Below are 13,487 nucleotides of genomic sequence, written 5' to 3' on the forward strand. Positions count from 1 at the left end.
ATGAATTAACACATCCCCTGCGAGCCCAGGCATTTCAATACATTCAGGATTTCTTTCTTACGGTCCGTGTGCAATATGGAAATATGATCCTTGCAATTATTCTATGTTCCTTGCAATTATTCAAATATTTAGTTCATTTCATCAGAGCAACATGATAATTAATCATTTCTGAACAACCATTTTTTATTATATGTCTATTAAGAATATCTGATCAACTTTATTTCACTTGGTGATGTTTCATTATAGAGAACATGACAATACATGACATCTACAGTGGTGATGTTTCATTATAGAGAACATGACAATACATGACATCTACAGTGGTGATGTTTCATTATAGAGAACATAACATGACAATACATGACATCTACAGTGGTGATGTTTCATTATAGAGAACATAACATGACAATACATGACATCTACAGTGGTGATGTTTCATTATAGAGAACATAACATGACAATACATGACATCTACAGTGGTGATGTTTCATTATAGAGAACATGACATGACAATACATGACATCTACAGTGGTGATGTTTCATTATAGAGAACATAACATGACAATACATGACATCTACAGTGGTGATGTTTCATTATAGAGAACATAACATGACAATACATGACATCTACAGTGGTGATGTTTCATTATAGAGAACATGACATGACAATACATGACATCTACAGTGGTGTTGTTTCATTATAGAGAACATAACATGACAATACATGACATCTACAGTGGTGATGTTTCATAGAGAACATAACATGACAATACATGACATCTAAGTAGCTGAATATGATTATGGACTAACAGTCTAACAGTTTGAAGGACACAACTCATGTTATTCTGGTTAAACAGAGAGAGACTAGTTGATTAAGGACTGGGGATTGTTTTTACAATTAGGAAATAATATGTCATGTTTTACTCGTACCTCAGCCAGCATTGTGAATGGTTAGGAAATAATATTTCATGTTTTACTCGTACCTCAGCCAGCATTGTGAATGGTTAGGAAATAATATGTCATGTTTTACTCGTACCTCAGCCAGCATTGTGAATGGTTAGGAGATAATATGTCTTGTTTTACTCGTACCTCAGCCAGCATTGTGAATGGTGTCTGATGCAGTGACATACTAGACCATGGCAGTAAATCTAATACTTAGGTGCTTTTAGTCATGCATGAAAGGTCTGGGGTGGTTCTGTGGTTATAAGTTACCGACCTTAGAATACAATTCTGGCCATGCTGGCAGGGTTTGAATCAAACCCAATGTCCACCTGGCACACTGACAGGGTCTGAATCAAACCCAATGTCCACCTGGCACACTGGCAGGGTCTGAATGAAACCCAATGTCCACCTGGTACACTGGCAGGGTGCTGAATCAAACCCAATGTCCACCTGGCACACTGGCAGGGTGCTGAATCAAACCCAATGTCCACCTGGCACACTGGCAGGGTCTGAATCAAACCCAATGTCCACCTGGCACACTGGCAGGGTACTGAATCAAACCCAATGTCTACCTGGCACACTGACAGGGTCTGAATCAAATCCAATGTCCACCTGGCAGGGTCTGAATCAAACCCAATGTCCACCTGGCACACTGACAGGGTCTGAATCAAACCCAATGTCCACCTGGCAGGGTCTGAATCAAACCCAATTTCCACCTGGCACACTGGCAGGGTCTGAATCAAATCCAATGTCCACCTGGCAGGGTCTGAATCAAACCCAATGTCCACCTGGCACACTGACAGGGTCTGAATCAAACCCAATGTCCACCTGGCAGGGTCTGAATCAAACCCAATTTCCACCTGGCACACTGGCAGGGTCTGAATCAAACCCAATTTCCACCTGGTACACTGGCAGGGTCTGAATCAAACCCAATTATAATGAATTGTCAATTAAGCATTATTTGTGCCACGCTCAAAACAACTCTTAACTCGAAACTATGAAAACTTGACTTCAGTGAGTTCAAGACAACTGGGAACTCAGGAAAAAACAAGCTCCAACTGGGAAAATACGTTTTGAACGGTCATCCAACTGGGAATTGTACATCTGGAACCCGGGCCTCTTTCTAGAGCTACAACCTGAAGATCACTGACATCATCATGATTCAACCTTGTTTTTTCCCCGAGTTCCCAGTTGTCTTGAAATCACCATAAATCCAGAGAATGACAGACTTTGATGACAAAATTTGCCCATGAAGGACAATTTGCCCTGTTCAAGTGAGCACAGAACAACACAGTGAGTCTAAAAATATCTTGTATGCTGCTGCATAAATGATGTAATATGCCAGGGAGACATGTATACTGTAGCTAAGAAAGTAATACTAAGTGTATGTTGTGTAGTAAGTTGTTAGTAGCCCATGTGCCTCACACTAATAATTTGTCTATTTTACACTTTTAATTGCACCTAGTGTTCTGACTTGGTGGTGCACATGTAGCCAATAACCTGTTTTAGAGAAATGTAATCATTGAATATTGTAAGAACTTTCATTGTCTGCTTATTTGCCCCCTTTATTTATCCTACAGTTCTGACTTGGTGTACAGGGAGGACACTGTAAGAACGGTCCATGTTCTGAATTCTGTCAATGTACATTTCAAAAGTGCTAAACAAATAGTCATGTTAACTACATCCGTCCTAGCTCGCTCATTAATGTCTTAATCAAAATTACGGATTGCCTCTTATCCGCTTGTCGTCCCCTTATGCCATAGTTTGTACATCTCAATTGTCAGTAGAAACCACATTTGTTTAAGCAAGTCAGCCATACCAGCTATGTTTTTTTTAAAGGCAGTAAATGAGGCTGAATGAACTGTTTGGCTGCCAGACAAGGATCCACTGATAGCCAGGTGTAGCAGTGGTAAGATGTTGGGACTGCTGTTGGGACAGCTTTATGTCGGCCTTAACAGTCTGTGGGCACCGTTTGTCACCGTTATAGTGCAATTAATGTATTGTTTAGTGCTGTGTTTGCCCACCAAGATTTACATGTTAAAATCGCCACTGCTCCTCAGCCTTCCTCTCCTCTGAAGACCCAGTGAGGGTGGAGCTCAGTCAGAGAGCTGTTGAGGGACTGGTTAGGAAGAACACTTCTACAGCCAGAGAGGTGAGAGGTCACACATGGTTTAGATGGTAAAAATGTATGTCCCTTTAGCAGTTCATCGCGTCAGCAAAAAGTAATATGTTTCATCATCCATGTTTATTTACATTAGTGCAAATTGTCCACTGATATTGGTGTAATTTCTCACCCCTTTGGGCTGTATGAAAGTTAATTTCCTCTCAGGCACACACATTTGTTCTTTGATAATATGAAGGTAATTTGTGTCAAATGTACTTTTCCCCACTCATTCACCCCATCTCTTTACATTGCTTATGCATATTTGGTGGCCTGACTGCATCCAGACTATGTCAAAGGCCCATCCTGGTAGATCTGAACCTAATGCAGTTTGGAGTGATCAGATGACAGAAGTCACATTTAGGTACCAGGTGTAACTGAGGCTGTAGATGCTCCATATCCATTACTTTGAGTGTTTTATATAATATGACTAAATGTGTTTCTGTGTTACAGGGGCAGTCAAGAAATGGAACAGCAAGGCCACAGAACATGACATAAGCAGAGCTGTGGGAGACCACCTCAAGTCCCTGGTAGAGCCGGGGGTGGTGTTTACCACTCCACCACGCCTGAAAAGTGGGATTGATACTGTTTTTCATACTAAGAGGGACCAAGAGTCTGTTGCTTGGTCAGTCATTGGGTTCATTCACCAACTTTATTTATACAGCACATGTCAGACATGGATGCAACACAATGGCTTCACAGGAAAAAACAATGAAAATTAAACAGAAATATTTAGTACACAACAAACATAAGAGGATAAAAAAAGAACTGAAAGACTAATTAACATTCTATGGAAATGCCATTGATTACAATATTAATTGGATGCAACATCCAACCCAAAATATAACCATGTTTTTTAGGAGGGGCTCTGAAAGACACTATGGGGGTGTCCACTGAAAATTAACTAGTAACAACAACTAGGACCTAAAAGTCACCCACCATGAGACCCACTAAATCTGTCCAACAAGAGGCAAACAAAATAAAAATCCACACCAAACTTAAAGACAGGAAGCAAACCAAAAAGGTAGAGCAACTAAAGGTATTGACTCTCCACATGTATCAAGACAACTGGAGCACTGGGCCAGACACTCTTAAATAGAACCTGGACCAGCTCAGGTGAAACACCTTCCCACTAACGAGATGGACAAGCCAGCACAGGTGTAACACATACTGACTAACGAGGTGACACTAATATGTACCCAAGACACATTTCAGTTGTACAATCAATCAATCAAATGAATTTATAAAGCCCTTCTTACATCAGCTGATATCTCAAAGTGCTGTACAGAAACCCAGCCTAAAACCCCAAACAGAAAGCAATGCAGGTGTAGAAGCACGGTGGCTAGGAAAAACTCCCTAGAAAGACCAGAACCTAGGAAGAAACCTAGAGAGGAACCAGGCTATGAGGGGTGGCCAGTCCTCTTCTGGCTGTGCCGGGTGGAGATTATAATAGAACATGGCCAAGATGTTAAAATGTTCATAGATGACCAGCAGGGTCAAATAATAATAATCACAGTGGTTGTCGAGGGTGCAACAGGTCAGCACCTCATGATTAAATGTCAGTTGGCTTTTCATAGCCAATCATTCAGAGTATCTCTACAACTTCCATTTCACATTATAATCATCTACAATGCTTCACCTTCTACAATATAAACATGGTGTCTACTGGCTGTCAACCATTAAAAACAAGAAAAAACACGTATTTCTAAATAATAATATACAATCGGATATTTTCGTAATCCTTTTTCTTTCCATAGAATCCAAAATCCCACTAGCTTCTAGAACTCTCGTCTTCCGAAAACTCACCAGCTTCTTCTTCTTACGAGCCCCGGAAAAGAATAAGAGATAAAACTAATCTCCAACACGTAAAAACATGTCAAAATAAATTGTGATCCATGGTAACTCACTGGCTAAATGTAAAACACAAATCTTTTTGACTGCCCACCTTTGAGACAATCAGCAACCAAGTTGTCCTTACCACGGACATGTCTGATTTCAAGAGGAAACTCCTGCAATATCTGTAGTAACTTTCCACCTCACTGCGGAGCTTCTCTCTCTTTTCAGGGTTCACTAGATAGGCATGTTGTTGGATATAAAAGCTGGGTAACAATTCCAATATAATTGTACCCAAAAATGTCAAGTTGGTTGCATGAATAACTATGATTACTAAATGTTACATAATTGTAAATATGAAATATCAAAACCAAATGTACACCCCTTTGTTAATATGTATTGGTAATAATTAACTTAATGGTGAGGCATTGAATGATAAACGTATCTTTTGTCAGGCTGGATGTTTGAAATATGAGGTGATTTGAGTCATGCTTCTTCAGTAGTGGAATAAAGACAATTAGCATTTGAATGTTGTCAAGAAATTCTGGAGTGATGTAAGATTGTTAATAAAATTGATTATAGGTGTATAGGCTGCAAGTACGTTGAAATTAAGCTGTTTTAAGCGCAATGTCAAAACACAGTTTTAACGTGTCCAAATCAATAACCAATATGCAGAAACCGTTTGGGATATATTGTAAACCTAAACATTTTGGAGTGTTTCATTGTGATTCCAGTGGGTCACCAACGTGGTAAGTGTAACACAACTCTTTTTTGTCAGTCACTTTTTGTTCAATCACATAAATAGTACTCTTTCAATTCAGATCCTGGATTTTTTCCCTGAGGCTAAAATCAATTATACAGGGGGCAAACATTTAGGGTTCTACATTGACATTCATTAAAATACCCCTTCTACAATGTCAAAACATTATACATTGTGACATTATTTCATTGATATTGTCGTGTCTTTGGCTATGCCGGATTAAGTGATATGACATGCTATCCTATAAAATCCTTTCTCTGTAATTAATATCACCTGATTAGCTAATCATGTAAATGTAATTAACTAGAAAGTCGGGACACCACGGAAGAGTGTTTATAGAGCCGTTATCTTACGAATAAACTCTTAAAAACGTAGTAATATTTCACATCGATAGCCGTCAATATTAATCCTCATCTTATTTTCAGTCTCAATGAAAGTTGTAAATTCATCTTCACGAACCCTGGCTAACAAGTTAACAAGTTGAATCAGCAATACAAAATTGGGTTTAATTATTTATTTACCAAATACCTAAACTAATCACACAGAATTACATATACACAGAATACGAATGATGTCATACAGAAAACGTCCCTGGTGGACGGAGCCGACATGGCGGCTTGTAACACAAAGAAAGGGGGTTGGGCTTGAATGAAAGAGCGGGAAGACTGAGGACACAGAAACAGCTATGCTATCGTAAATACAGAATTTTATGCAGTCTAAATTACCACCCATTTGGAAAAGGAAAATGCAATAAATATTTACTCTGAGCTGCGCTTCGGTAGGTTGGTTGTAGATGCTGGTGGTGTTGGCCAACAGATATCTTCCTGTCCTCGGAAGAATGTCAATGGTGTTAAATTGGATACGTTGTAGTATCTTCGTCTGTGGTAGACTGGATCCGTCGTCCGTCCTTTCCTAGCCCACGTCTACAGCGGCCGCTGCTAACTCAACGGCTAGGAAGTATCACTTCTGTAGTGAATAAGTTCAAAGTTCATACCATTCACAACCAAAGCTCACGCCGAGGTTGGCTTAGTTCTGTACTTGACATGTGTGTCCTTTTAACGCAGAGGCTGCAGACCTCAAGTAGTGGAACCCTGGTTACATTGTGTCATTGTCTTATATAGTGGCAAGGGGAGAAGGGTGTGTTTCATCGTTTAGAACCCCAGTCTCTTCACAGGGGCGGGCCACTGATTAAGCAGGGCACTTTCCTTATGAAAACCCAATTCTCTCATTTGGAAGCTAAAATTACATTTAATCTCCTAACAAACAATCTCAATATCAAACATTTAAATTGCACAACAATTCCATGTGAATTAACTAGAATGTGTGGACTTTCCCAGGTACAGTATATGTCGTCCTGTCATCAGTCATAATGTCTCAGATGACAACCAAACTGACATCCATATTCATTAAGTTCCAACGCATATTTCCAACTGGTTCTATTACCAAAATATGGTTCCTTTTCCCATTTTGTTTGATGTTCCCAGACTCTCTATATTTAACAAAGGCTATTCAACAGTCCTTCAGTAGGGTCAGAGAGAGAGGGGAAGGGAGAAAGGTATTTATGGTTCATAAACCTTACCCACAGGCCAACATCATGACAGTATCATGAAACAACTCCTTCATGTATGTATTTTCTGATGTTTGATCAGAGATATTTTACTAGAGTATCTCTTGTCACACTGATCACAGCTATAAGATGTATCTCCTGTGTGTGTTCTCTGGTGTAATGTCAGCTGTCTAGATTTACCAAAACTCTTCCCACATTGATCACAGCTATAAAGGTTCTCTCCTGTGTGTGTTCTCTGGTGTAATGTTAGCTGGCTAGATTGACCAAAACTCTTCCCACATTGATCACAGGTATAAGGTTTCTCTCCTGTGTGTGTTCTCTGGTGTACAGTCAGAGAGCCAGATGTAGTAAAACTCTTCCCACATTGATCACAGCTATAGGGTTTCTCTCCTGTGTGTATTCTCTGGTGTACTGTCAGCTGGTCAGATTTAACAAAACTCTTCCCACATTGATCACAACTATAGGGTTTATCTCCTGTGTGTCTTCTCTGGTGCACTGTCAGATTGCTAGATTGACAAAAACTCTTCCCACATTGACCACAGCTATAAGGTTTCTCTCCTGTGTGTGTTCTCTGGTGTAATGTCAGCTGGCTAGATTGACCAAAACTCTTCCCACATTGACCACAGGTATAAGGTTTCTCTCCTGTGTGAGTTCTCCAGTGTAAAGTCAGAGAGCCAGATGTTGTAAAACTCTTCCCACATTGATCACAGCTATAAGGTTTCTCTCCTGTGTGTATTCTCTGGTGTAAAGTCAGCTGGTCAGATGTAACAAAACTCTTCCCACATTGATCACAACTATAGAGTTTCTCTCCTGTGTGTCTTCTCTGGTGCACTGTCAGATTGCCAGATTGACCAAAACTCTTCCCACATTGACCACAGCTATAAGGTTTTTCTCCTGTGTGTGTTCTCTGGTGTAATGTCAGCTGGCTAGACTGACCAAAACTCTTCCCACATTGACCACAGCTATAAGGTTTCTCTCCTGTGTGTGTTCTCCGGTGTAAAGTCAGAGAGCCAGATGTAGTAAAACTCTTCCCACATTGATCACAGCTATAAGGTTTCTCTCCTGTGTGTATTCTCTGGTGTAAAGTCAGCTGGCTAGATGTAGTAAAAGTCTTCCCACATTGATTACAGCTATAAGGTTTCTCTCCTGTGTGTATTCTCTGGTGTAAAGTCAGCTGGCCAGATGTAGTAAAACTCTTCCCACATTGATCACAGCTATAAGGTTTCTCTCCTGTGTGTGTTCTCCGGTGTAAAGTCAGAGAGCCAGATGTAGTAAAACTTTTCCCACATTGATTACAGCTATAAGATTTCTCTCCTTTGTGTGTTCTCTGGTGTATTTTAAGTTTTACTGAATAGTTGAATTTTTTCCCACAGTCAGAGCAGCAGTGAGATTTCTTCCCTGTGGGTCTCTGCTGGTGTTTCTTGAGGAGTTCTGATCTGGAGAGACTCTTCTCTGCCTCGTCAGCATCATGATGTTGTTGAGGCTCCACAGAGGATCCACGATTGTCCCGTCTCTCACCTGTGTGAACGACAAAGTCAGAGAGATGGTTAAAAGCCCACAACAGCAGAAATCCACTGTTTATTTGAGGTAAAAGGTGATCCCCAGAGCATACCCATGACGTTGTACAACAACTGACGTCTGTTAAATTTGACAATTAAGACAGTCAAGTTAGTAACAAAAGTCATATTTTGTCTTGTTTTCACATTAGTGGTAACTAGAAATAAGTTATTCAAGTTGTTGAAATCCTAAGCAGTGTGCCAGACGACTTTTGGTATCCAATATAGGCCCCTTTTGGTGTTTGATAAAATTGCGGCACAAGGTCAATGCGCACACAGTTTGATTGCAGAAACACCTCCCTGCTTATGAGGAAACCACTAGTTATGGATGTAGTATATCTGCTAATGAGGAAACCACTAGTTATGGATGTAGTATATCTGGTAATGAGGAAACCACTAGTTATGGATGTAGTATATCTGGTAATGAGGAAACCACTAGTTATGGATGTAGTATATCTGGTCATGAGGAAACCATTAGTTATAGATGTAGTATATCTGGTAATGAGGAAACCACTAGTTATGGATGTAGTATATCTGCCTGGAGCAAAAATGGTGAGCTTAGATTTTAGTTTTTCACAATGTATTCTGAATATTACAGTGCACTATCATCGCAAGATCAGGAGTGCTACTCAAGGAAACTCACATTAACTTTACTAGGGTAGGGGGCAGCATTCGGAATTTTGGATGAAAAGGGTGCCCAAATCAAACTGCCTGCTACTCGGGCCCAGAAGGTAGGATATGCATATTATTAGTAGATTTGGATAGAAAACACTCTGAAATTCTAAAACTGTTTGAATGATGTCTGTGAGTATAACAGAACTCATATGGCAGGCAAAAACCTGAGAAAAATCCAACCAGGAATTGTGGAAATCTGAGGTTTGTAGTTTTTCAAGTGATTGCCTATACAGTATACAGTGTCTTAGGGGTCATTTTGCACTTCCTACGGCTTCCACTAGATTTGGACATAAATATGGACTTTATCGAAACAAATGAACATTTATTGGAGAACTGGGATTCCTGGGAGTGCATTCCGATGAAGATCATCAAAGGTAAGTGAATATTTATAATGTTATTTCTGAGATTTGTTGACTCCACAAAATGGCGGGTTTGGTTTCGTGTCTGAGCACTGTACTCAGATTACTGCAAAGTGTGCTTTCGCTGTAAAGTTTTTTTGAAATCTGACACAGCGGTTGTATTAAGGAGTAGTGTATCTATAATTCTTTGAATAACAGTTTAATATTTTATCAACGTTTATGATGAGTATTTCTGTAAATTGATGTGCTCATTCACCGGAAGTTGTGGGAGGCAAAACATTTCTGAACATTACACGCAAATGTAAAATGGGTTTTTTGGATATAAATATGAACTATATCGAGCAAAACATACATGTATTGTGTAACATGAAGTCCTATGAGTGCCATCTGATGAAGATCATCAAAGGTTAGTGATTCATTTTAGCTGTATTTCAGTTTTTTTGAATCCTTTCCTTGGAAAACGGCTGTGTGGTTTTTCTTGTCTAGGTGCTGTCCTAACATAATCTAATGATTTGCTTTCGCCGTAAAGCCTTTTTGAAATCGGACAAAGTGGTTGGATTAACGAGAAGTTTATCTTTAACCTTTTGGGACAGACGTTCCGCTAGCGGAACGCCTCACCAATATCCAATGGTAGAGCGTGGCGCGAAATACAAATACCTAAAAAATGCTATAACTTCAATTTCTCAAACATATGACTATTTTACACCATTTTAAAGACAAGACTCTCGTTAACCTCTTACATCTAGACGTTCCGCTAGCGGAACACCTGCTCCAATATCCAATGATAGGCGTGGCGCGAATTACAAATTCCTCAAAAATCCCAAAACTTCAATTTTTCAAACATATGACTATTTTACACCATTTTAAAGACAAGACTCTCCTTTATCTAACCACACTGTCCGATTTCAAAAAGGCTTTACAGCGAAAGCAAAACATTAGATTATGTCAGCAGAGTACCCAGCCAGAAATAATCAGACACCCATTTTTCAAGCTAGCATATAATGTCACATAAACCAAAACCACAGCTAAATGCAGCACTAACCTTTGATGATCTTCATCAGATGACACGCCTAGGACATTATGTTATACAATACATGCATGTTTTGTTCAATCAAGTTCATATTTATATCAAAAAACAGCTTTTTATATTAGCATGTGACGTTCAGAACTAGCATTCCCACCGAACACTTCCGGTGAATTTACTAAATTACTCACGATAAACGTTCACAAAAAACATAAATTATTTTAAGAATTATAGATACAGAACTCCTTTATGCACTCGCTATGTCCGATTTTAAAATAGCTTTTCGGTGAAAGCACATTTTGCAATATTCTCAGTAGATAGCCCGGCATCACAGGGCTAGCTATTTAGACACCCAGCAAGTTTAGCACTCACCAAAGTCAGATTTACTATAAGAAAAATGTTATTACCTTTGCTGTCTTCGTCAGAATGCACTCCCAAGACTTCTACTTCAATAACAAATGTTGGTTTGGTTCAAAATAATCCATAGTTATATCCAAACAGCGGCGTTTTGTTTGTGCGTTCAAGACACTATCCGAAAGGGTAAATAAGGGTGACGAGCATGCGCAATTCGTGACAAAAATGTTCTAAATATTCCATTACCGTACTTCGAAGCATGTCAACCGCTGTTTAAAATCAATTTTTATGCAATTTTTCTCATAAAAAAAGCGATAATATTCCGCCTGGGAATCTGCGTTTAGGTAAACAGACGAAAGAAAATAAAGCATTCGGTCGACTCGGGCACGCGCCTAAGCCCATAGTACTCTGATCGGCCACTTGCCAAAAGCGATAATGTGTTTCAGCCAGAGGCTGCCTCGATATTGTTCAGCTTTTTCCCGGGCTCTGAGAGCCTATGGGAGCCGTAGGAAGTGTCACGTTAGAGCAAAGATCCTCAGTCTTCAATAAAAAGAGCCAAGATGAAACACAACTTGTCAGACAGGCCACTTCCTGCATGGAATCTTCTCAGGTTTTGGCCTGCCATTTGAGTTCTGTTATACTCACAGACACCATTCAAACAGTTTTAGAAACTTTAGGGTGTTTTCTATCCAAAGCCAATAATTATATGCATATTCTAGTTACTGGGCAGGAGTAGTAACCAGATTAAATCGGGTACGTTTTTTATCCGGCCGTGTCAATACTGCCCCCTAGCCCTAACAGGTTAATGCAGCACCACTAATGAGTTGTGGAGCTTCTCAAAGTAATTTCTCTTCACTTCAAACAGCAAGTAAATAAAGTCTTATTAAAATCCATTGCAAATGACAATAGTTCCTCAAAATATTTGAAAAATATTTCCAGCTCTCGCCCTTTCGATAACCACTCAGCATAAAACGGGAAAAAATGTAATGCTCTGATCCAGAGGAAATGTCATAAAATACCTGATTACTTCTTGTCCCTTTCACAAATAGCCTACAGCTGCGTCTGTCCCCAACTCACTGGCGGGAAACTGAGGGCCTAGAATATTTCAAGTTCGTTATAGACAGGCCATGTGATTTATAGGATATTTATTTGCAATGTTTTTATTTGTTGGCTTTATGTAGGCTATTTTTAAATAGTTGGCAATGGCAATAAAAGTTACTTTTCGATTTGTATAATTTTCTTTTAGATTTAGATAGAATGTAGATTAATCACAGACAATGATTTTGAGATACTATTATAAATTAAATGAAACTGTTCCAGTAAAATGTGCATATGAAAATCATAACTGGCACCAGATCAGTAGAAATGGTAAGATACATTGCCACTCCAAATGGAAAAGGTTGCCGACCGCTGGTGTAGCCCATTACCGGGAAAACTTCATGAGCATAACGGCAGAATTTCTCTCCTTCTGTTTAGGTTATCTTGATCTCTGGCTCCCTCCAGTCATTTGTGTGTCTTAATTATTAGATCAAACAGCGTGCTTAAAGCATCAGACTAGTTCAGTACATATAGTTGATTTTATTAAAACACATGGGGTGTGTCTATATATGGAAAAATACACATAACATTTCAACCAATTGTCACGGCTCCTCCTCTGCAGTGCAGGGGCGGTTCCTCCTGCAGGCAGAGGAGGGTCGTTAGTGATTGGAGCTGGCGTGATTGGAGCCACCTGGGCTCAGGGTATTTAACAAACTGCTCCACTAACCTCTCTGTCTCCTTGCTTCGCTTGCTCTCTCTCCAGGTATGATCATGTTTTGTTTGTGCCTTTGTTTGTTTATTTAGTTTCCACTCAGTCATGTTTACACACACACATATTCACGCATCCATGCACCCTACATTATGACATTTCCACACCTCATTCCTTTTTCTTTGTTTAGAATTAATAGTTTTGTTTTATAATAAAGAACTTTTTTGAATTGGCCTATACCGGTTGTTGATGTCCTCTCATTTTTTGCCACAGGCTATGAGCCGGCCTGTGTTAATTGTACTTATAGTTATAGTTGGGTTAGTTTAGTTCAGGTTGCCAAGTTTTTGTTTGAGAGGGATGTTTTGGTTGGCCAATATTGTTGGAGAGAGCATTGAGAGCCATGTGTTCTTTTGGTTCAGTTAGTTTGGTAGCTAAATTTGCTTAGTAATTCACTCTGGGTTTTTCTGGGTTTTTGTTAAAGTGGGAGTCCTCTCCTGTTCAGGCTTATC

The 13,487-nt window shown here is 39.5% G+C and overlaps 1 protein-coding gene across 1 annotated transcript in view; it reads right to left on the reverse strand.

Annotated features, from left to right (window-relative positions):
• Positions 1–5,995: 5,995 nt before the first annotated feature.
• LOC145863002 (uncharacterized) overlaps positions 5,996–13,487 on the reverse strand; it is a 47,062-nt gene continuing 39,570 nt past the window's right edge. Inside the window, exon 2 of the mRNA XM_082968056.1 lies at positions 5,996–8,781. Coding sequence (XP_082824182.1) covers positions 7,316–8,781 — 1,466 coding nt within the window. The 3' untranslated portion in view covers positions 5,996–7,315. The remainder of the gene's footprint in view (positions 8,782–13,487) is intronic.

Source organism: Salmo salar, chromosome 02 (assembly GCF_965601325.2).
Source record: "Salmo salar chromosome 02, fSalSal1, whole genome shotgun sequence".
NCBI classification, from domain to species: domain Eukaryota; kingdom Metazoa; phylum Chordata; class Actinopteri; order Salmoniformes; family Salmonidae; genus Salmo; species Salmo salar.